Source organism: Hemitrygon akajei, chromosome 29, assembly GCF_048418815.1.
Source record: "Hemitrygon akajei chromosome 29, sHemAka1.3, whole genome shotgun sequence".
Classification (NCBI taxonomy): Eukaryota; Metazoa; Chordata; class Chondrichthyes; order Myliobatiformes; family Dasyatidae; genus Hemitrygon; species Hemitrygon akajei.
This window is the reverse complement of record NC_133152.1, coordinates 41,898,848-41,924,469: the sequence shown is the minus strand read 5'-3', so window position 1 is coordinate 41,924,469 and position 25,622 is coordinate 41,898,848. Positions and strand designations below refer to the sequence as shown.

Below are 25,622 nucleotides of genomic sequence, written 5' to 3'. Positions count from 1 at the left end.
AACCAATCCTCATAGGGGGATCAGAAGTGGAGAGGGTGAACAATTTCAAGTTCCTGGGTGTCAACATCTCTGAGGACATAACCTGGACACAACATATTAAAGAAGGCAAGGCAGCAGCTATATTTCATTAGGAGTTTGGGGAGGTTTAGTTGGTCAACTAAAATACTCGAAACTGTACTGTGGAGTGCATTCTGACTGGCTGCATCAAACTTGTATGCAGTGTTGGAGCTGTGCTTGGCCACACAGTCATAAGTGTAAAGCAAGTAGAGCAGGGGGCTAAGCACACAGCCTTGTAGTGCACCTGAGCTGATGGAGATTGTGGAGTAGGTGTTTTTGGCAATCCAAGTTGACTGGGGTTCCCAAGTGGGGAAATCTAGGATCCAATTGCACAAGGGGTTATCGAGGTCCAGGTCTTGACGTTCACTGATTAATTTTGAGGGGTGATGTTATTAAAGGAAATTTAAAGGTTCAAAGTAATCGTTATTATGAAAATACATATACATCGCCATAACAATCCTCAGATTCATTTTCTTGTAGGCATACTCAATAAATCTATAAAATAATAACCATAACAGAATCAATGAAATACTGCCCTATTTGGGTATTCATGGTACGGAAGACAACAAACTATGCAAATACAAAAAGAAAGAAATAGTAATAATAATAAATAAGCAACAACTATCAAGAACATGAGATGAAGAGTCCTTGAAAGTGAGTCAATTGGTTGTGGGAGCATTTCAATGATGGGGCAAGTGAACAATAAGTGTATGGATGTAATGCTGCTGGCATACATCCTGGGATGCACTGGGACACATCATCAGTGATGTAACCTGTGGTGACCAGGTGTTTCAGGTCTTTGAATATCAGACATTCTCACCCAGATTACCCAGCTAGGGCTGGTCAGGCCAGGGCTTGTGTCCCAGCAGCATCTCTCCATGAGTCACACCTCTAGATCCATAACCATCTGGAGGCTTGCTTAGCAGCTTCTGCTATGGTCCTGATGGCTCTTTCCAGCCCCATAAGTGCCAAGGATATATATATATATATATATAATTACATTAAATGACTAGCGCAAAAAGTGAGGGTAAATACTGAGCAACACACACAAAATGCTGGTGGAACGCAGCAGGCTAGGCAGCATCTATAGGAAGAAGCACTGTCGACGGACAACACACACAAAATGCTGGTGGAACACAGCAGGCCAGGCAGCATCTATAGGGAGAAGCACTGTCGACGTTTCGGGCCGAGACCCTTCGTCAGGGAAATACTGAGGTAGTTTTCATGGGTTCATTGTCCAGGTGAGAGGGGGATGGCAAGAGCGTAGGGCAGGTAATAAAAAAGGTGTGATGTGAGGGAAAGGGCTGAAGGAGAAGAAATTAAATAGCAGAGGACAGCGGATCACAAAATAAAGACCGAGCGTTCACCTTCCCAATGCGGCCGAGCACCGGAGCCTTTAACGGTCACGTGACGCGGAGCGGCGGCACCGGTGGGCGGGGCCGGGCGGTGACGGCGGCGGCGGTGGTGACGTCAGGCAGGCAGTGGCGCTGGGCTGCGGAGCGCTGGCGGTCCAGCGGGAGGGCGGCTGTCCGCCATTTTACCCCAGCACCCGGGCGAGGAGCGGCAAGGGCAGCGGCAGCGTGGGCATGGATTCGGTTAGGTGTAAGCTCGTCGCCTCGTTGGCCTGCCTGTTGCTGAGCTTTTCGGTCGCCGCCGCGGCCGGTAAAGGTGAGGATAAGTCCACCCTCCCCTCCCTTACACTGCGATTGATCCCATCGTGATTTATTTTTGTTTCGCTTGAGGATGTTTGTGTTTTTCTTCGCTCCGGCCATGTTCCTACAGATGCTTCTGGTGTTGATGCTGAGGAGCAAAATGTTTATTCATCTTATTTAAATTAAAATGCTAGTTGATGCATTTTTCCTTTACGGGGGATCTGTGTGCTTTATCCAGGTTGCAACGTCCAATTCCAGTCACCTCCACCCTCTCTGCCTCCACTGGGATGAGAGAAGTGGCATCTTGCAGATTTATTCTTAATTAAATTCCTTCCTTCGGCACAGGAATCCGCCCACCTTCCAGAAAATACTTCATCTTTCTAATCAAAGCGGAAAAATAACTTTATAATGTGCCGGAATGCTGCGCTTGTTTGTCTTCACATTTTTAGATTTAAGATAAAGCATTGCATTTTCTACTTCTCGTGTCTTGTTTTCTTTAAGGACATCCTTGTGCTATGTCGGGATGGGTTAAATATTTCAGAAGATTATCTCCTTTTTCAGTGTGGGTTTGGTTTATAGGGTTAGCAAAGGGCAAGGCTTTGTTTATATATAGACCCAAATGACGTTACTTTAGGCTGCAGTAGCAATGCTCATTACACCCAAATATTAGGTAGTTAAGGCAGCTTGTGCCTTCCAGTAGGTTTGGTGCTTACTGTTAAATATGCCTGCCCTCCATCTCTATTCCCCCGTCCCAACAATTGCAATTATTTCCTCCTATTCCTTTTAAAAAATCTCTCAAATTGAAGAGCTCTGTTAACATTCTTAATTTCTATGTGCATTGGTGTGACATTTTTCTTAATAAGTTTAAATAATTTTAATAGGAAACCAAGCCTTTGACCTTTCTTCCCCCTCCCCTACCCACACTGGATTTTTAAAAGATCTATTGATATCTGTTGCAAGGCTTAAAAGTGATTACCCTTTACAGTATTGTTAATTAAGTTTTCAAAGACTGAAAAATACCAGGCTGTCTAGACTTCTAGAAAATGCATAATGGATAGTATTAATATTGATTATTCTTTTAAATGCAAAAGTCGACGCATTGCAGGTTCTTTGATCTTCTATTGTTTCTTGAAGTAATTTAGTGAAAAGCTTCAGATTTTAGGTGGTATCTTGGAAAATGTAGCGGTTCTGTGGAGATATAGCAGATATTGATGTTGCTTCTAATCTGCATATTGAAATACCACTAGTACTTCATATCATTATTGTTAATTAAATGAGGTAAATACCAAAGAATTTCTAGTCACCTTATTTTTTTCCTTGAAATCTGTTTAATATCTGAGGACTATCGTCATTATCTGTGAAGAATAAAATTGCATTTCACCCTACACTGATGAAATGTTTTTAAAAATGGAAGATGCATTTATGATTTAACTGTTTGAGAGTTGCTGAGCTCCACAATTTTAACAACACCAAGGAGCAGTGAAAAAATATTAATCAAGGCATTCTGGTCTATTGTAAATTCTCGCTCATCTCAGGGATTCCTCATAGCTGTCTCCTGCAGTGTTTTTTTTTAAACTGCTATTGCAGAACAAATCCTGAAAGTTCAAAATAAGTTGTTGAATATGATTTATGCAAACCTTACTTTCCAGCCCTTTACTTTTCCTACTCACCTGGTATAACCTATCACCTTCTAGCCAGCCTTCTTCCCCTCCCCCTACCTTTCCGTTCCTGACGACATCTCAGTCCATGGCCGCCTCTTGTGCTATGATGAGGCCACCCTCAGGGTGAAAGAGCAACACTCATATGCTGTCTGGGTAGCCTCCAGCCTGATGACATGAATATTGATTGCTCCTTAAGGTAAAAAAAAATTCCCACACCCTCCCATCTACCTGGCCTCTTACCTCTTCTCACCTGTCTATCAGCTCTCCCATAGATTAATTGCTCTCCAGCCCTTTACCTTTCCTACCCATCCGGCTTCACCTATCGCTTTCTAGCTATCCTCCTCTCCCTTACCCCCACCTTTTTATTCTGGTGTCTTCACCCTTCCTTCTCTGTCCTGAAGAAAGGTCTTGGTCCGAAATGTCGACTGTTTATTTGGTTCCTTAGATGTTGCCTGGCCTGCTGAGTTCCTCCAGCAGTTTGTGTCTGTTGCTTTGCTAAATTTCTTATCTTATTGATTCAGAGAGCTGCTTAATTAATTTTTTCAGCAATCAAAATGTGCAGTTGTGATGTTACACTACACACTTTTGCACATTGGTTGCCAGTGTAGTTTTTCATTAATTCTACAGTATTTCTATATTCTACTGTGAATGCCTACAAGATGTTGATTCATGGTAGTATATGGTGACAAACGTACTTAGATTATAAATTAATTTTGAAATTTGATAAATGATAGGCATGCTGAATGTTTGAGGACTGACATCATGGTTAGAAACTTGGTTAAAATATGAATTAAACTTGCTTATTATTTTAGTCAGCTTCATGGGGTATGCCTGTACCTGTATTTGGGCAGGTGTGCCATCTCGAATGTATTCCATGAAGCTTCTATTTCCAAATACAACTTAATGATTGAGCTATCAATTGTAACTTTTTCAGTCTTAGTTAAAGCCTTTTGTTTGAGTTCTTTGAACAGTGCGCAGTGTTTTTAACTGCTTCCCACAGATAAGTAACAATGTTTTAAGGTATGTTTTGACTAGATTGAGATGGTTGCTCTCAAAGAATGGATTTGTCTTGAAGTGACATTATTCTTAGGCTTGTTAACTGTTGGTCCTTTCACTTTTAAACGATTGAGGCAGAAATCTTACTCTGATATCTTTCTTGGGAAAGTATGATTGCAGTTTTTAGTGTACTTAGATTTCTATCTTTCTATTTAATAGTGATTAATTGTTTCCAGCTGTGATATATGATTCCATTCTTTGAGGTAGGTTATTTTCATAATAGAATAGCAGTGTAGTTGGTATATGTACAAGAATGATGTGTTTTAAGATCAAAATTAATTTATTTAGAGATAGTGTAGCACAGGGCCTTCTGATCCAATGAGTCGCACTGCTTAGCAACCCACCTATTTAACATGAGCCTAATCATAGGACAATTTACAATGGCCAATTAACCTAACCAATCTTTGGAATCTGGGAGGAAACCCACGTAGCCACAGGGTGAATGTAAACTCCTTTCAAATGGCATTGAAATTGAACTCTGACCTCCACCCCGAGCAGAAATAGCGTTGTGCTAACTGCTACACTACCATAGTGGCTGTTATTAGTTTATAGTACAGGGTGTTATCTATCCATAGTGATCTATTTTCCTTGGTCTTAATCTGAAACAAATGCAAGAAAAGTTCTTACTGGAACTGAGAAATTTGGAAAAGCTGTAGCTGTAGTTTGATTGTTTATTGGATTTTAGATGTGCTTGCATGGACAAATGTCCTTTCAGCAGTATTATTATAGTACATTAATTATTAATTTAGTAAACTATTGATTTTTATTGTTGTTCTGAACTTATCTATGTATTATTGACTCTTGAAAAGTTCTTCATTCAATCAGTATTCATATGGATACTGATTGCATTTGTTGCCTATTTCTCATTGCCCTGGAAAGGTAACAGTGCATTGTGTCTGGGTGGTTTCCTAGACCATTAAAAGTCAATCACTTTGAACACCTAGATGGCATTTAGTAGGAAAAGATTTCCATCATTTTTAGATTCTGGATTTTGTTTAACTAACTGAACTTAAATCCCCCAATGGCAAAATCAAGATTTAAACAGGTTATTTGGGTTTTGGCAACACACAGAAAATGCTGGTGGAACGCAGCAGGCCAGGCAACATCTATAGGGAGAAGCACTGTCGTCGTTTTGGGCTGAGACCCTTCGTCAGGACTAACTGAAAGGAAAGATAGTAAGAGATTTGAAAGTAGGAGGGGGAAATGTGAAATGATAGGAGAAGACTGGAGGGGGTGGGGTGAAGCTGACAGCCGGAAAGGTGATTGGTGAAAGGGATACAGAGCTGGAGAAGGGAAAGGATCATGGGATTTTGGTTCATTTAATCCAGTAACATAACCATTCTGCAATTGTATCTCATAGAATTGCCCTAAATTAAATCTGCAATTGTAGCTACCCCTTAAATCTGAGAGGCCAAAATGAAACAGATATTGACCATCTTGTAATGAACAAAATTAAAATTAATTTAGACTGGCATACTGAAATTTGTATAACTCATCAGCCTAATGGAGCTGAGTTGGTTTGTGGCATGACTAAACATATACAAATGGACATTGATTTCTAATCATATGAAGAATGTTTTTTTTACCAAAATAGATGACGTCAAGATTACACACACACACACACACACACACACACACACACACACACACACACACACACACACACACACACACACACACACACACACACACACACACACACACACACACACACACACACACACACACACACACACACACACACACACACACACACACACACACACACACACACACACACACGTTCCCTACCCAATACATGTCTCAACCTTATCGTTTTTCCTTCTCTATACACATTTTAAGCAATTGAGTTTTAGGCTTTTTATATTGCTATTAGCTACAGGATCACCTTGGGTTGTTATCACACTTTGTGTGATAAAAGTCTTGGGAAGCATCTTGTTCGTTTTCCCAAAGCAAAGGTGTTAGAACAACAAGCAGTCCCTCGGGGTTGAGAATAATTTCTGTTTCAATTCTGAGATGGCTGGCAAGGTTGATGTGCGACCAAAAGTATGATAATATGTAGGAGGATAACTTTTATTAAGCTCTTTCAGTTTGCTTATGGTGGATGCTGCTCTAAATGACGAAATTTTAATCTCAAAAAACAACTGGGTCAGGTGAAATGAGAACATTTTTAAAATCTTAACTCTGCATGCTCTGATCATGAATAAGAGCCACATTGTATGAGAGATGTATTATAACACTGCAGGCAGGTTTGGAGAAGTGGGCTTCCCTATCTGTTCTAACCCTGTTGCATGCCCAGACATTTTTAATAAAAATGATTCTAGCCTTTCAGCGACAGTCATGATTGAGTTTGAAAAGGTGAAGCTAAAAAATAATAGGTTTATCTCTTGCTGCTAGCTTGCAGTCATTTACAAGTGATTACTTACTGACAAGGAGGAGTTGAGGTTAAACTGGGAAAGAAAAAGACATGCAGTGGTATTTAGACAACTCTCCATATGGAGGTTAATATGAGAATGAATCTTGTATGCATATTATGTTAATTTGCCAAATAGATTGTGATGGCATAAATTGTAAGAGCACAGAGGTCTTAATTCGATCTTCAAAATAGTTAAAATTTGGTTCTACAATTATCAAATTGCATACACAAATAGAACTCTTCAAAAGTGTTGCTAACTTAAAATATGCCTAATATTTGGAATCAAAATTTCCTCCCATTTTTTTCCAGCAAGCTTCTAATAGTGCCAGCATTCATTTCCCATGCATGTCTGAGGGTAAGTGATCTGTGGATGTAACAATGAATGGGTTGTAATGATGAATGTATTGTGTATTTCCCTACTGACAATTAATAATTTGTACTTTTCATTGGCAATGAGAATTAGATGTTGGAACATTTTGTGCCGAGCAGTCACTGAAGTTTGGATTTCAGTTGTGCCTACTTCCCTGCTCTACTGACATTGTCAGTTTTTTCCTATTTGCTACTCAATGCTATTTTGCTGTGTGTATATTCTACTTGTAATTAACATTTTCTATAATTTGTGAAGTTAAAACAAGCTGCCAATAGATGTTACATTTGGATTATGGAATATTTAATGTTTTAAATGTTTGTCAATATGTCATATCTTGGTGCCCGTGACTTGGGTTCAATTTCCACTGGTGTCTTTAAAGACCTTGTATGTTTTCCCTGTGTGGGTTTCTGCCGGTGCTCCATTTTCCTCCCACATTCCAAAGACGTGGGTTAGTATGTTGTGGGCATGTTATTTTGATGCTGGAAACATGGCAGTACTTGTGGGTTGCTCCCAGCACATCGTTAGACTGTGGTTGTGACGTAAATGACACATCTCATTGTTCAAACCATATTAAACATTTAAAAACTTCTGTAATTAAGCTTGATTTTGTTCATGATTGTAAACAGTGTAATTCTTTAAAAATCATTTAGATTTAATAAGAATGAGATTCTAAAGCCACTTAAAATTTTTGCAGTTAATATTTTTATTATTTAGAATTTACCTAGATATAACTACTCAAATGTCTTGTAATTACTGCACTGAAAATGATCATGTATGTTACTAATTCTAGATCTTATAATCGTTTTTTCTCATGCATATTATCCTTTAAGTGACATCAGCAAAGTATTTGCTGTTGTGTTTGGCTATTAAAGCTTTACTGAGATCTTTTACAAATTTCAAAGTAATTATCAAAGTACATCATGTGTCACCATATACAGCCTTGAAGTTTGTTCCCTTGCAGACATTTATTTATTGAGATATAGTGCAGAATAGGCCCTACTGGCCCTTTGATCTGTGCTGCACGGCAGCCCCCTTTTTTTTAATAAAACCCTTGCATAATTGTAAGATTATTTACTTTAGATCAATTAACCTATCAACTGGTACGTCTTTGGATTGTGGGAGGAAACTGAAGCACCCAGAGGAGAGCCATGTGGTCATGGGGAGAATGTATAAAACTCCTTGCAGTCAGTGGTAGGCATTGAACCTGGGTTGCTGGTACTGTAAAGCGGTCTGCCACTACCCTACCATGGATGCTTAGTAAATCCAAGACTGCACCCAACAGGACAGACAAATAACCAATGTGCAAAAGACAACAAGCTGTGCAAATACAAAAGAATTAACAATAATAAATATCAAGGACTGAGATAAAGAGTACTTGAAAATGAGTCAATAGGTTGTGAGAGCAGCTCAGTGATGGAGCAAGTGAAGTTATTCCCACTGGTTCAAGAACCTGACGGTGGTGGTGGGGAGCTGAGGGGTTAATAACTGTTCCTGAACCTGGTGATGAGGGTTCTGAGGCTCCTGTACCACCTTCCTGATGGCAGCAGTGAGAAGAGAGCATGTCCTGGGTGGTGGGGATTCTCGATGGTGGATGCTGCTTTCCTGCGACAATGCTCCATGAGGATGTGCTGAAGGTGGGGAGGATTTTACCCTTGATGGAGTGGGCTGAATCCACTACTTTAGTAGGATTTTCTGTCTGAGGGCATTGGTGTTTCTTTACCAGGTTGTGATGGTACCTTTCAATATACTCTCCACCACACATTTATACAGATTTGTCCCGGTTTTAGATGTCATGCTGAATCTTTGCAAACTTAAGGCAGTGGAGGTGCTGCCATGTTTGCTTCATATTTGCACCTACATGAGAGACCCTCTGAAAAGATAACATAGAGGAATTTAAAGTTGCTGACTTTCAACACCTGATCCCCCAATGAGGAGTTGCTCATGGACCTCAGGTTTCCTCCTCCTCAAGTCAATGGTCATCTTGCTTTTTCTGACATGAGTAAGAGGTTGTTGTTGTGGCACCACTCAGCTAGGTTTTCAGGCTCCCTCCTATAAGCTGAGATTCGTCTCCACCTTTGATTCAGCCAGCAACAAATTAAATATGACATTAGAGCTGTGCTTAGTCTCAGTCATAAGTATAAAGAGAGTAGACAGCCTTGTGCAAATGTGCTGATGGAGATTGTGAAAGTGATGATGTTGTTATTCCGAACTAACTGGGAACTGAGTGAGGAGCCAATTGCATATGGAGCTATTGAGCCCAGGTCTTGAAGCTTAATAGATTAGTTTTGAGGGGATGATATGAATGCCAAGCCATATTCAATAAAGAACATCTTGATGTATGCATCCTTGCTGTTCAGGTGTTCTTTCTGTGATTTGCACACACAAAAAGGTAAGAAATTGGAGCAAGCATGGATCATGCATTGTTTTCAACCTGAGCTGTTGTTCAGTAAGAATACAGTCAATCTGATTATTGACCTAATCATTTTCTTTATTGATCCCCACAAACTATGATTCACCTGAAGTACAAAAAAATCTAGCAGTCTGTACCTTCAGTGCACACTTAGCTATGTAGCTCTTTAGAGAATTCAACCTTGGGAGAGGAATTTTATCTTTGTTTTATAGTCTGCCCCTTACAGAAAATGTCCTATTTATAGACTCTCCAATCAGTGGAAAAATTGCACAGCATCAAGCCCAATACCACCTCTGATTCTTCTCAAAATTGTTTGTGATTATGCCACATTTTCTCTGAGAAAAACCCTGCCATCCCCAGTCAATCTTGTACACCCTCATTGGTGGTTCTCTGAAAATGCTTTCTTAAATGAGGAAACTAAGATTGTAGGCAATACTTATTGCCAAAGTCTGTACAGCTGTAGCAAGATTTGCTGTTGTACTCCACCTTAGTGCAATAATCACTGTCATTTCATTTACCATAATTACTTGCTGTGACTACACCCTAACTTTTTAGAAGCACATCCAAGTCTTGGTATCATGTTACAATAATATATCATGTGAATCTTTTCTGCTTGTCCTGCCATTTAAACTTTACTGACACCCCCAATTCTGTTGCTTACCTGTATTTGTCAGCAAGTTGTAATAGGAATTTTGTATGATAGTCATGCCTAAGTCAGAAATATAGATTGCAGAGCACTGAACCTCAAGGCATCCTGCTAATCACAGCTTTCTAATGTGAAAATGGTCAATTCATATTTTTGTTTTCAGTTAATTGCTTGTACCTCAATGATTTCACCAAGTCTGCATTAACTTTTAAGCAGCCAGTGATACTTCCCACATTCCCAGAGCTTTTGGAGAGAATCCATCAGTCAAAAAGAATGCGCAAACCTCACACAGATGATACTTGAGGTCTGGTTCAAACCTGAATAGCTGTGAAGTTGCAATTGCTCACTGCTCCACTGTGCCACCTAATAGCAGTGGAGGAGAAAAAGAATAGAACTAGGGCCACATCTCTGAAGGACTCTGAGAGAACTTGTTTGAGAAGAAAGGAAGGTCTTCGCAAATGATTTTCAGTCATTATGAATAAACTCTTCTCTGGCTTCCAGCCAGGTACAGGTATTTATTTTAACCAACGTTTTGATGACAAACTCCAGCATCTTCATCAGGGATGATGCCTAGGTATGTCTAGTCAGTGGTATATGTACCCCCATCGTCCATCCCTCCTTATTGATTACTCTTCAACCAATCAGGCTTCTGCTTTCCCACCTTGTTTACAGTCAAATTCCAGTTCTTATTTGGAGCAGGACCTTCATCTTTGATAAAATTCTTATTCTCTGGCCTTTCTTTTCAATAGCTTCCTTCACCAGGCCACCTGAAAAGCCATTACCATGGTACAGTAGTTTTGTCAATTGGGTGCATGGTGGAAACCTGTTTGGGTTACCCGGAGGAATTGGCGGGTAGCAGAACATTACATTTGCAATGACCACAGGATTGACTCCGGCACAAAACTACTGTGCTGCGCTAATGGCTTTTTGGACTGCTTGGTAAGACTAGAAAATAAGAATTTTAACAAAGCTAAAGGTCTTGATCTAAGAACTGGAATTCAATTGTAAACAAGGTGGGACAGCGGAAGCCTGATTGGTTGAAGAGTAGCCAAAAAGAAAGTATGGATGAAGGGGGTATATATACCACCAGACTAGATGTGTCTAGGCATTGTCCCTTATGAAGATGGCAGAGTTTGTCATCGAAACTTCGGTTAAAATTGATACCTGTACCCAGCTGGAAGCCCAAGAAGAGTTTATTGATCATAAGCTGGGAAAGCAGTAGATCTTTTTTTATTATTATTTAGTCATTCATCTGAATAAACACGAATAAGGTTAGGCAAGCAGGAAGAAAACTTCATTTCTCTTTATTTGAGCTTTTCAGCAGATGTTTTCTGGAAAGTTTTGGGACAGGTGTGCAGTGGTTATCTGGTGGTTTTGGTGACTAGCTCAAATACTGATGTTTTATTATTGGACAAGGTGTTGTTTCACGTGTGGTTTCCTAGATAATTTGTTCAAGAGCACTTAGTTATGTTTCTGCATCTTACCTATATTTCATTCTTTTACTTCTGTGGTTACTGCTGCTTCTCCAGGAATGGCTTTTCTTTGTCCTGTAGTTTCCTTTGGAGCTGGCTTATTTCTACCACAGTGTATAACAATTGTTTTGCCTTTATGGCATTTGTTTAGTTTATAATATTTTTGCTTTAGTAATTTGTTAGCATTTTTTAGTTAAAGTTAGGATTGTTTAAAGTAAATTCGTTGTCTGTGACATATCGCGGCATGCGATGACGTCACATCCGGTTTCGCCGCGTCTTGTGGGCAAATACCGGTTTGGAGAAACAGGAAGGAGGGGGCTCACATGTGCGAGATCAGCGCAAAAAAAGTTGTCTTCTACGCATTAGAAACATAGTGAAGCAACACCTTTTCACCATACATTAATGTGGAAGAGTGAACAGTAAACGGTTAATCTTACTGCGATCCTGTTTTCATTGACGACGGTTTACCTCGGTGTTTAGTTCAGCGTTCTCTTACACCTGAGCGAGAACACTACAGTGAAAAGGCATCCTCTCCACCACATTGCCAAGCACATCCCAGAACTGGATCCAAAAGCAGAAATACTCCTGCTATTAGGAAGAGATGTTCTCCGGGTGCACAAGGTTAGGCAGCAGGTCAATGGACCACACGACACCCCCTTTGCGCAACGCCTGGATCTGGGCTGGGTGGTGATAGGAGAGGTGTGTCTTGGCAACGTACACAAACCGACAGTTAACGCACTCAAGACCAATGTGCTAGAGAGTGGCCGCCATTCAATTTTTCAACCCTGCACAAGTTTCATGTGTATCAAGGACGCACGACAAGGCTTTAACAAATGTAAAGTAACCGACAAGACGCTGGGTCAGTCAGTTTTCGCTCAAACTGAGCATGATAATAAACTTGCTCCATCAGCACAAGACGCCATTTTCTTAAAAATAATGGACACCAAGGTCTTCAGAGATGAAGCAAATAATTGGGTCGCCCCACTACCTTTCAGGGAACCACGCCGGTGCTTGCCAAACAACAAAGAGCAGGCAGTCAAGCGGTTCACGTCCTTGCAAAAAACCCTGAAAAGGAAACCTGAGATGCAGCAACAATACATAGCATTTATGGAGAAGATTTTTGCTAATGGACATGCTGAAGTAGCACCGCCACTGAGGGAAGGCGGGGAGTGCTGGTACCTCCCAACATTTGGGGTTTACCACCCACAAAAGCCCAATCAGATCAGGGTGGTCTTTGACTCCAGTGCTCAGTGCACTGGGGTCTCCCTTAATGACGTGCTCCTTACAGGCCCCGACCTTAACAATACCCTCCTCAGGGTCCTGCTGCGCTTCCGGAAGGAGAAGGTCGCAATCTTAGCAGACATCCAGCAGATGTTCCATTGCTTCTTAGTACAGGAGGACTATCGCGATTTCCTCTGTTTCTTATGGTACAAGGACAATGACATTAACAAGGAAGTCATTGAGTACCGGATGAAAGTCCACGTTTTCGGCAATAGTCCATCACCTGCCGTGGCCATCTATGGGCTGCGAAGAGCCATCAGAGAAGGCGCACAGGAGCACGGCGACGACACCTTTGAGTTTGTAGAAAGGCACTTCTATGTCGATGACGGCTTGATATCGCTACAGAAAGAAGACGAGGCAATCGATCTGCTCCGACGTACGCAAGCCTCACTCGCAGAGTCAAACCTCCGCTTGCATAAGTTTGCATCAAACTGTCAGGCAGTAATGGAGGCCTTTCCACACGATGACTGTGCTTCGGCAATCAAAGACCTAGATTTAGATGGAGAAACCATACCCACACAAAGGAACTTGGGTCTCCTCTGGGAGATTACGGCTGACTCATTCACATTCTCCGTGCTGACCGTGATCAAGCCATTTACCCGCCGCGGAGTTCTCTCCACTGTCAACAGTGTTTTCGATCCCTTGGGTCTACTGGCACCAGTTACGATCCAAGGAAGAGTCCTTCTCAGAGAACTTACCTCTGAGCTCTCTGACTGGGATACCACCCTACCAGAAGACAAGCTAAGCAAGTGGGAGGCTTGGAGAGGTTCACTTCAAGATCTAAAACTGCTTCATATCCGACGTAGGTACACTGCGACCTCACCCACCGAGGCAGCGCACACAGAATTGTCTGTTTTTTCGGATGCGTCTACCAAGGCCATCGGTGCTGTGGCCTACTTGAAAGTGGTCGGGAAGGATGGTCGAGTTGAAGTAGGATTTGTAACTGGTAAGGCGAAGCTCACTCCTCAGTCCGAGCCAACAATTCCAAGGCTTGAACTGTGCACAGCTGTCCTGGCTGTGGAAATGGCAGATCTTATCCAGGACGAGCTAGACCTAGAGTTCGACGATATCAAGTTCTACACGGATAGCAAAGTAGTGCTTGGTTATATTTATAACGAATCAAAATGCTTCTACGTGTACGTTCATAATAGAGTTCAACTTATCCGCCTGTCTTCAAAGCCCGAACAATGGCATTATGTACGTACCGAGGATAACCCTGCAGACCATGCATCGAGATCCTTACCTGCATCCCGCCTGGCTCAGACATCCTGGTTTACCGGACCCCCCTTTCTGTATCAACCACCAACGGAAAAGACTCAAATGAGCGAGACATTTGAGCTGATTGAACCCGAAAAAGACTCGGAAATTCGGCCGCAAATGCAAACAGGAGCCACCTACCTCGAAGAATCGATACGTATTAACGAACGCTTTCAGCGGTTCTCCACTTTGCATTCTTTAGTGAGAGGACTTGCATTCCTCATTCACATGGTCAGATCACACAAACATTCCTCCCGAAACAGTAAATGTAGGGGATGGCACAAATGTAACTTACCTCGCACTGCGGACGAATTGGCCCAGGCAAAAGACGTCATCTTTAAAGCAACTCAAAGAGCGGCTTTTGCAGGGGAGTTTTCAGCTCTCCAAGTTAATAAACCAATACCAAAGGACAGCCCTTTGAGGAAATTCAGCCCGATCCTGAAGAACGATATCATCTGCATTGGAGGCCGGTTAATACACTCCCAACTTCCAGCTGCAGAAAAGAGTCCAGTAATCCTGCCCAAAGACAGCCATCTCTCCTTACTGCTCACTCGCCATCACCATGAACAGGTAAAGCATCAGGGCCGTCACCTGACGGAAGGAGCAATAAGGGCAGCAGGACTGTGGATCTTGGGAGGTAAAACACTGACCAATTCAGTACTTCATAAATGTGTAACCTGCAAGAAACTGCGAGGCAAGTTGGAAGTTCAGCATATGGCGGACCTCCCACCAGAACGCCTCGAAGCCTGTCCTCCTTTTACTTATGTGGGGCTCGACGTATTTGGTCCCTGGACTATCACTACGAGACGCACCAGAGGAGGACAAGCAGAGAGCAAGCGGTGGGCCATCATGTTTAGCTGCATGAGTTCAAGAGCGGTACACATTGAAGTCATCGAATCTTTGGATACATCCAGCTGCATTAACACTCTCAGGCGCTTCTTTGCGCTAAGAGGCCCTGCAAAACAGTTAAGGTCTGATTGCGGCACGAACTTTGTTGGAGCATCAAAGGAGCTGGGGATGGACAAAACGGTGCAAAAGTACCTCAGTCAGCAGGGATGCAACTGGGACACCACACACCTCTCACATGGGAGGCGCATGGGAGCGGATGGTTGGTATCGCCAGAAGAATTCTTGATTCAATGTTTCTGCAGCAACGCACGATTGACCCACGAGGTACTGTGCACAGTAATGGCAGAGGTCACAGCCATTATAAATGCACGACCACTCCTACCTGTGTCTTCTGACCCGGAAAACCCCTTCATACTCTCGCCATCAATGCTCCTTACGCTGAAGGCAGGAGCCCCCCCTCCACCAGGGGACTTCTCTGATAAGGATTTGTACACAAAGCAATGGAGACAGGTCCAGGCTCTGACAAATCGGTTCTGGTCTCGTTGGAGACAGGAATATCTACCTTTGTTGTAACACAGACAAAAGTGGACAGAACCCTGCAGGAATCTTCAAGCTGGAGATTTAGTCCTGCTCAGGGACAAGCAAATCGCCCGCAACTGCTGGCCAATGGCCAGAATCACTGCCACATTCCCTAGTAGGGATGGACATGTCAGGAAGGTTGAGCTGAAAACTACCGACCAAGGTGATGTGAAAATTTACCAAAGGCCAGTTACAGAAGTCATTCTACTTCTACCTAAGGACTGATTTAGAGACTGAAGTTTTGTATTATGTTCATTGTGACCTTACGAAGGTCAAGCGGGGAGTGTGTTGCCTTTATGGCATTTGTTTAGTTTATAGTATTTTCGCTTTAGTAATTCGTTTGTTAGCATTTTTTAGTTAAAGTTAGGATTGTTTAAAGTAAATTCGTTGTCTGTGATATATTGCGGCATGCGATGACGTCACATCCGGTTTTGCCGCGTCTTGTGGGAAAATACCGGTTTGGAGAAACAGGAAGGAGGGGGCTCACATGTGCGAGATCAGCGCAAGAAAAGTTGTCTTCTACGCATTAGAAACATAGTGAAGCAACGCCTTTTCACCATACGTTAATGTGGAAGAGTGAACAGTAAACGGTTAATCTTACTGCGATCCTGTTTTCATTGACGACGGTTTACCTCGGTGTTTAGTTCAGCGTTCTCTTACACCTGAGCGAGAACACTACAACATATTTCAGTCTGTGAAGTACTGTTGTTTAAACTAATCCATGTGTGTTAATATTCCTGACCTTGATTAGCGGTTTAATTGGTTTCCTTCTGTGATGTTGTCATACAACAAAATGAAACGCCAGGGTCATTTACCCTCAGTCTAGAAGGTGTCTATATAGACTTGCAATTATCAAGGTTAATGAAAGGAAGTGTCATGATAATGCAAAGCCAAGATAACAGCATTTTAAAGGTATTATGTCACCTAATGCTTAACTCTTTGCTGTAGCTCAGTATCACCTGTTTGGATCAACAGTTAAGCAAATACTAGAGGAACAGTACCCCATCCCTGGGCTTTGGCTAGGAGAGTGGTTTGCAGAGATGATATATGGGCAATGGATGCCAGGATTGATATAGGTGATTGGATGTTGATCAAATATTTAAAATCTTAATTTCAAAATTATAAACACGTATCTCTTTTCCCTTTCCCTTCCTTCTCCTTTGTTCCTTTGTTTTTCAGCCTTTTCTCCCTCTCTGGGGGTTGCTTGGTAGAGTTGAATATAATGAATTCCAGCATCTTTTAAAAAAGAACTTCAATTGACTGGATATATTAAGTAACAGATAGACTTCAACTGACTTAATTGCTTAATTGGTATTTGACGAAGGTAAATTGACGACAGTTTTGTAAGCAAGCTGTATCCCATAGACAGTTAATAATTAGTTTCAAAGTTCAAAGTATGTATAAATTATAGAACCTTGCTCCTGGTTTAGATGGACGGGCTCCGAAACAGCTCTGCTACTGTTTTTCCTCCATTCCATTTGCTCCAACTATGTCCCTGATTTCAACTCCAATTCCATCTTCTTCATTCAAGGAATCAGGAACCATTCTGAATGGAAGAGGATTGGATGTGCTTTGCATATCTGGTTGCCATTTTTAAATTACTGTATCTCTTGCCATAAAATTTAAGATGAAAGTATATACCATTTCTAAGTCAAATGGAGCTTGAAGTTCAACCCTTATTGAAACTCAAACCTGCAGGTGCAGAAAATCTGAAACAAGAGCAATGCTGGAGGCACTCAACACATCAGACAGCATTTCTTGTCCTTCAATTCCTCTTCTCCATTTCCCACTTTGCCTCAGCAAGAGAAGTGATTAATGTCTCAGGTTGATGTTGCAATAAAGGATGTCAACCTAAGATGTTTACTCAATGCTGCTTGACCTAAGCATTTCCAATACTTTTTATTTCAATTTTGTTAAAGAGTTTGTAGTTCCTGAAAAGGTGTAAATACATAGCAGATGGCACTTTGTACAAGGTGACATTGGTAGGTCTGGAAACCAATCACTAACTCAGTTCCATTTTTTGAATGGAGGATTTGTGGGAGGTGGGAGTGAAGCTTGAATAGTTTCCATATTAAATCTAATCCTGAAACAACTGTCAGTATTTCAAGCAGTGAGCCACCTGTTTTAGGAAATTTATAGCTTGAGGTGTTATGAATAGCTGATTTGTTGAAAGTAGAACAGGACTTTGTAGAAAATGGTAAGATTAATATTGAATGTTTGGGTGTGTCTTTTTTAGTTAATGTCTGCTTTGTCCATACAGACTAGGTCTGTTTAGAAAGCTGAGGTAGGTTTGCTTGTGAAAATGGTTGATTCTGTTATTTAAATATCCTTAAATTTGCAGTTTTAGAAAACTTGTCCATAGAATTCATTTACTAAGAATGTTTGTTGAAGGGTGGTGTTTCAGATTTTTTCAGTCCAGGGCATACTTTGCTGTTTTGCCTGAGATACTATAACTTTCTAAAAGGATTAAATGAAAAAATATTCATGTACATTAAGAAGCCTCTAGCAATTCTCAATAGCAACAGCTAATTTGACCACAGCAATATCATGCATACTGCAATGAGAGACCAGACATGACTGTGATGATACTTGAAGGATAAAATTTTCACAGAACATGAGGTTAGATATTTTATTTTACTTGTGTTTTTTTTTAAAGAATGGGCACATAATTCTTATGTTAGATTCTTCAAGGACAAAAGTTCACTGTTGATGTCCTCAAATGCACTTTTAGTTTCTCTGAAATTTTAAAACTCATTTATTTAATCAATGTTGTACTATAGATTTGAAATAGCATCATCCAAAATATCAAGAAATCTCCAGCAAAGCTGAAGGACTTTGCAACATTGATTTATGTTGTAAGCAGTGAACCATTTAACTCTAATGTCTGAACTGCTAGTCAGAAGACCATAACTGATCATTTAATTTCATTGACTCCATACCTTCTGATTTTTCTTGATACTAAAGAAAAAATCTATCAATCCCTGCCTTGAATATGCTTGACAACTCGTCTACAATATCACAGCCCCCTTGGATAGAGGGTTCCAAAAATTCAGCAATCCCTAGGTAAAGTTCTGAATGACTGACCCACTATTTTAAGATTGATCTCTGGTTTCAGATGATCCTGTCAGGAAAAACCTTACTTTTCATTTGCAGCTTGACAGGATAAAATTTTGTCTGTGTGTGTGTATGTATGTATGGAAGCACTTTTGCACTCCCTCTCACACAGATCCTTCCTTCAGTAAGGGGATCAGAAAGTACTGTAAGGTGGGGACTTGTAAAATTAAAAAGTCTTAGTGAAATTACACAAATGCAAATTTTCTTATAATACGTAGCCAACATAGTATTTATCTTGCTAATTTCTTCGATGTTAACTTTGGTGATTCATGTACAAGAATATGCAAATCCTTTGGAATACCAAAACCTTTCAATATTCCTATACAAGAAAACTCCAGTTTTCTTCTTTTAATACGGAAAATGACTTCTGTGCTCATTATTCCAAGGCTCTCCCTCCTTTAATACCATCCAGTTTGGTTTCGTTAGCAAATTTCGATTATACAGTAGATTCCGATGGGTAAATTGGGGCTGCTGCCCCAGTTAGCCGAAGTTTCATGGAAATAGTTAAAAGGTATTAAAAAAAAGAGACAAACTACCATTTAACTGAGTAACAATTTATGTTTAAATGAAATACAGAACAAATTAGAATACTACCGATGCCTCTTACTACTGTAAAACTGTATTAGTTCCTAATGGTTATTGACAGAGGAATTCATCTTGTGTGTTCTGACTAAAAATGAACAATATTAGCACGGACACCTAGTGTACATAATGGACTGCTTTCATACAATACTTTGGATTGTTATGTTCTCCAAATCTTCATTTTCATTGTGACATAATTGTAGATATCTTCAAATTCTTTGTAATTCTTAACTTGTTAAGTAGTAAAATTGCTTCATTTTCACCTCCGGCTGTTTCTGACATCTCCAAGCTTGAATGCTTGAAACCGCGGTGAGCAAAACTGTTCTGAATTGTCTTGCTGCTTATTTCTTGCCAACTATCAGTGACAAAAATCACTGCTTTTTGAACACAAACGCACACAACTGAAGTTATTTTTTTAAAAATACCTGTTCACTCTAAGCATAGCACAGTGTCTAATGGCCACGTAATGCGTCTGATGCTAGTGAGACACTGCTTGGCTACAGCCTCCTGTCCAATAAGTAGCATAGTGTTCCAAATAAACGATGGGAAACCTGGATATTTCCTTGATTTAGTTATGTTCTTTTTGTCCCAAATAAATGGCTGTCCCAATTAACCAGAAATCCACTGTATTGCAGTTCATCCTTTAATCCAAAGCAGTAGCTAACACCACATTGATCACAGCCTCTTAAATCAAAATTCAGCTATCTATCCATACCACTTTCTCTATTAATTAGTCTTTAGTCCCTATGCCAGTATATTTCTCCTTGTCCTGTGCACTGTTACTGTTTAGATTCTTGCAAGGTAGCAGTAATGACATGCTGTCATATTGAAAGCCTTTTGAAGCTCCAGGTGCACCACATTAACACGTTAGTCAAATGTGATTTCCTTTTCATAAATTCATATTGACTTTCCCCTTTTTTATTTTTCAAGTTCTCGTTTTACCACTTGATACCTCTCACACTAACTTGCTTTATGGAGTGGTTGAATTCCTGGAGATTAGTCTGTATTATGACTTTCTGCAATGTGATCTCTCCATGCCCCTTTCCTAATAAATTCCGTGTTATGAGTGGAAATGTGCTCCTAGAGGATCTCATTAAGCCACTACATTTGTATTGATAAAATGACTGACCACTATTATTGAATAAAATTGGATGATGGTAAGAGAAACAAATTTTGCTAACATTTTTTCAACAGTGAGTACTATGGGACAGAAAAATTTGCATAAAATATCACGGCATTAATTGAGTTGGCGATTGCAACGGAGTCTCTTGCCACACTTTCTAGTCCAAGGATGTCTCAGACTGCAGTGATGCCATGCTTTTCACCTCTAAGGTATTTTGTCTGATGTGCAAGATTTGTTGATCATGAAAGGGTTTACGAAGTGGGTGTACCAGGTTAAGGAATGGGGTTTGAAAATCAAGGTTCATGGAAGAAAGATGATGTATAAGAAGTTCAGGCTGTAATTGCTTAAAATGTAATGACTTAGTGGAAATGGAGTAAAAGACAAGAGATTAAAAGCATGGAAATGTTGCATTCTGTTTATATGTTTTCAATGATGAGGGACTTGGCCACAACTGCCAACCCAATTAATGCAGTAATGTCATATCTAAATCTTAATGCTACACAGTACTGAATCACAGTACTGGACATTAATTTCACATTTAAACTAATGCTCATGACTTTGAACTCATTCACTTCAGACTTTTATTTTCCAGCAATTTTTGTCTTTGTAAAAAATCATAAATTACTTGTTTATTTCATCCAACATAATTGCTCCTTTCTCCATCTATAACGTTCCCACCTTAGCCAACCTTTCTTTTTTATATGCCCATTAGAAGCTTTTGTATTCTCTATTTCTTTGGTAGACTATTCCTGTATTCTACTCTTAATCTTTGTTACCCTTTTGCTAAATTGAAAAATTCCCAGGTTTTTATATAAATCTTTTCCCTTTATCTAATAATTCCATTCACTAGCCATGGCTGTATTATATTCCTGATGGGTTTTGTGGCTTAATATACTTACAAGTAAATTCAATACTTTTTAATGCTTTTAGTGTCCTAGTCTTGTCATTTCATATTCAGCCATTGCCAATCTTGTGTCTTTTGGCCTGCTGTACTCAGATTTAGAATGTAGAATAGTACAATACAAGCCCTTTGGAGCATGATTTTGTGCCAACTTGTATAAACCTACTCCATGATGAATCTAAATGTCCCCACTCTAGGTACCTAAGTAACAACAACACCTCTTATCCTCCATCGCTCAAAGGAGAAAAGGCCAAGTTCACTCAACCTTTTTCTTGTAAGGCATGCTCCCCAATCCAGGCAACATCCTTGTAAATCTCCTCTGCACCCTTTCTATAATTTCCACATCCTTCCTGCAGTGAGGTGAGCGCAGTACTCCAAGTGGGGTCTGACCTCTCAGCTCTTGAACTCAGTCCCACGGTTGATGAAGGCCAGTGCATTGTATGCCATCTTAACCACAGTCAACCTGCACAGCTGCTTTGAGTGTCCTATGGATTTGGACCCCAAGATCCCTGACCCTCCACACTGCCAAGAGTCTTAACATTAACACTATATTCTGCCATCATATTTGACCTACCAAAATGAACCACCTCACACTTAACTGGGTTGAACTCCATCTGCCACTTCTCAGCCCAGTTTTGCATCCTGTCGATGTCCCGCTGTGACAGCTCTCCACCCTATCCACAACACCCCCAACCTTTGTATCACCAGCAAATTTACTGACCCATTCCTCCACTTCCCTCATCCACGTCATTTATAAAAATCATGAAGAGAAGAGGTCCCAGAACAGATCCCTGAGGCACATCATGGTCACCAACCTCCATGCAGAATATGACCCTTCTACAACCACTCTTTGCCTTCTGTGGGCAGGAAAGAGGAATCTGATAGGATAGGAGAGGACAAAGGGTATTGAAGAAAGAGAATGGGGTGGGGGAGCATCAGAGCGTGCTGATGGGCAGGTTAAGGAGATGAGGTGAGAAGGAAATGGGAATGGAAAATGTGAAGGAGAAGTGGGGTGAACAGCAGTTACCGGAAGTTCACAAAATCGATGTTCATACCATTGGGCTGGAGGCTAAGCAAACGGAATATAAGGTTATGCTCCTCCAACCTGAGTGTGGCCTATCGCAGCAGTAGAGGAGGCCTATCACCTCCCTTTAGTGCTGCTCCCCCCTCCCTTCCATTGCCTTCTGTCCTGTCAGATTCTCCCTTCTCTAGCCCATTATCTCTTTCACCAATCAACTTCCCAGCCCTTACTTCATCCTCCACTCTTAGGTTTCACCTATCACCTGCTGCCTTGTACTTCTCCCACCTTATTACTATGACTTTCCATCTATTTTTTGCCCAGTCCTGATGAAGGGTTTCCACCTGAAACGTTATTTCCATAGATGCTTGTTGAACTGCTGAGTTCCTCCAGCATTTTGAGTGTATTGCTTTGATTTCCAGTATCTGCAGATTTTCTGTTTGGAGATATGTTTGTATGTTTGAATGTTTTGACCTTCTCTGAAAGATTGTTTATCTGTTGCCATTTCTTATTTTGCCTTAATACTTTTTCTTTAACTTTATAAATATAAATTAGAGCCCACTCTCTGTGAATAGTACTATGTACTGCTCTGGTTATTTGGTTCATTGCCCTCTTACCTATGCTGTTTACACTGAATGCCTTTTCCACAGCTTTCTGTAAGACGTTTGTCTGGTCAGTTTGCTCATCCATTCTGTATTGCTATTGTAAGGTTGTAAGAGCATCGGACTTGCTGAATGACAACAAGGGCTGAAGCTTTTGCAATGCCACATTCTATATATACATAGAAACAGAAAACCTACAACACAATACAGGCTCTTTGGCCTACAAAGCTGTGCCGAACATGTCCTTACCTTAGAAATTACCTCGGGTTACCCATAGCCCTGTATTTTTCTAAGTTCCATGTACCTATTAAGGAGTCTCGTAAAAGACCCCTATCATATCCGCCTCCACCACTGTTGCCAGCAGCCCATTCCATGCACTCACCACTCTCTCACCTCGACCCGTTTATTTCTGTATTTCCTGCCTCTCTTTATTAAACAATCTTCCATTTGTGTAATCCTGACAAAGCAGATCTCTTAAGTTAAAGACATCTCCAACTGGTAAACATGCAGTATTTAAGTATTCAAATATATCATCAAATGCAAACAATTCAATCTGGACATCTGAATCTTGATTGCATTTGTTTACCAGCAAGTCACAAAATTTCTTAAACCATGTTAAATCAAAATGATTAAAGTCAGTCTGCTCAAAGCTTCCTCCTTAATTCTGTTTAAGAGCCATTTGAGTGGATGTAAAACTCTTGGCGGCATGAACGTAAAAAGCCAAAACACCACCAGTACATCAATAAAGAGGAGGAATTTTTTACATAACAATAGGAACAAATTGCAGGTCTTGCCCTACTCTTTGTCCACACCCATTTTTAAAAAATACCAAGCAATGAAGAGCATTGTGGTTGACACAGGAAATGTCTGACAGCTGGACTATTTTCTGACTTGCTGGTAAACAAATGCAATTGAGTAGCTAGGCTTGGTGGCCCATGATTATGTAGTTTGAGAGTGTTGACATTTGATTGTTTTTGCCATGGAACTGAAAATTTACGTTTGTATCCTATCACAAATTGCAACATAGGAGAACACCAGTTGAAGAGAAAGGGAATGAGAGGAGAGCTTTGAACAAGAGCTGAAGATACAACCACCAGTAATGTGTGGCAAAGGACAACACTAGCAAAGTGCTGTGCTGGCCAAATTTAAACAACTTCCAAAAACACCTTGATGTTTGTGAGAATGTGTGTGTACATTTGCAATTCAAATGTTCTAAAAATGTGTGTACTTGGGAGAAAGTCCTTCAGTTACATGCCTTGAAGTACTTAGATTTCATATTCAAAATTAGATATTTAATGTCCCTTTAATTAAATTTAATGGACATTATCTGAATTCAAATAACTGAGTTAGAAGTTGGACTAGTACAAACCCCAAGGTTTGCATTTCTTGACATGATGACTACTCTAATTCTAAAGGGAGAGCTAGAAGATGTGTATTTAGATACAGGTAATACAAATGAGGTTCTTAAAGTTAGAACACATGGGGTTGTGGATAATTTTTATTTTGGAAAACTGACTCATTGGGGTGTAAGTTCCTCCTGCATTTTTTTTGTAGAGATAGCTTACTATAGATATGCTGGGTCCTTGGTATTTTTTAAAAATGGGTGAGAATACACCTAGAATATCGTGTACAGATCCGTTTGCTACCTAAGGAAGGGTATACTTGCAATAGACAGTGATTGAATATTCCCAGATTTGATTCCTTGGATAGTGTATTTATTGCATTTGAAGAGATTAAGCAGAATGGGCTCACACTCTATGAATTTCAAGAATGACAAATGATCTCACTGAAACATAGAAAGTTCTTAACAGGTTTGGGGTAGATGCAGAGTTGAGTTTTTGGCTAGCCAGCTCCATCCAGGTGTCAGACTTAATAAGGACTGATTGCATAGGAAAGGATTGAGGAGAAATTTCATCACCATGATCATAGTGAATCGTGTTTTTTTTCATGTTAAGGGAAGTGAAAAAGGTAGTTTTAGTACTGGGGAGTGCTGTTGACCTAAAAGATCAGTCATGATTGTTTTGAAAGGCAGAGCAAGCATGGGGTTTGCTTGCTGAATGGCGACATCTATCATTTGGGTTGTGTAAGTACTATATTAAACTGAGTTCAGTAAAAGTAATTTTACAGACTTCCTAGACTGGCAGACTTTCTGGACCTTTTGATATAACTCCCTCGAACAGTTCACATTTCAGTTTAAAGGGTGTGCTGGGAACACAGCCCTGATGAGTTTGCTGGGAGTGTGGGAATTGGCAGCCAGGAAACCACACTGTCAAACTGGATTTCTGAGCAATGGAAATGTGGATTATCAGAATCTGAATGTAGCAGATTAAGCATGTATATTTGTGTTGGAATGTATACAGAGTTTCTGATCTTTTTGGAATTGTTTCGAAGTGGTAGGAAAACTGGCAATTGGAAGTTGTTTGATTTGAGAAGTCACCTTCCATTACTGTAGTCTGATCTGCCTGCATTGTATAGGTTCAGCCCTTGCAGATTTTACAAATTTAGGAATCGTTCAATTTCTTTCAGTTCTGTAACAAGAGAGATCTTTGGATTTTTGTCATAACCCTATGCCAGTGA

The 25,622-nt window shown here is 40.5% G+C and overlaps 1 protein-coding gene across 4 annotated transcripts in view; it reads left to right on the top strand.

Moving 5' to 3' along the window:
• Window positions 1-1,496: 1,496 nt before the first annotated feature.
• The window catches only part of clstn1 (calsyntenin 1), a 73,388-nt gene continuing 49,262 nt past the window's right edge, over window positions 1,497-25,622 (top strand). For 3 of the 4 annotated variants that reach the window (XM_073032240.1, XM_073032238.1, XM_073032239.1), the window contains exon 1: window positions 1,520-1,725. In XM_073032240.1, the coding sequence (XP_072888341.1) occupies window positions 1,644-1,725 (82 nt within the window). In that variant the 5' untranslated portion in view covers window positions 1,520-1,643. Of the gene's footprint in view, window positions 1,726-25,622 lie in introns of all 4 variants that reach the window. The other variant, XM_073032241.1, reaches the window with a different exon arrangement.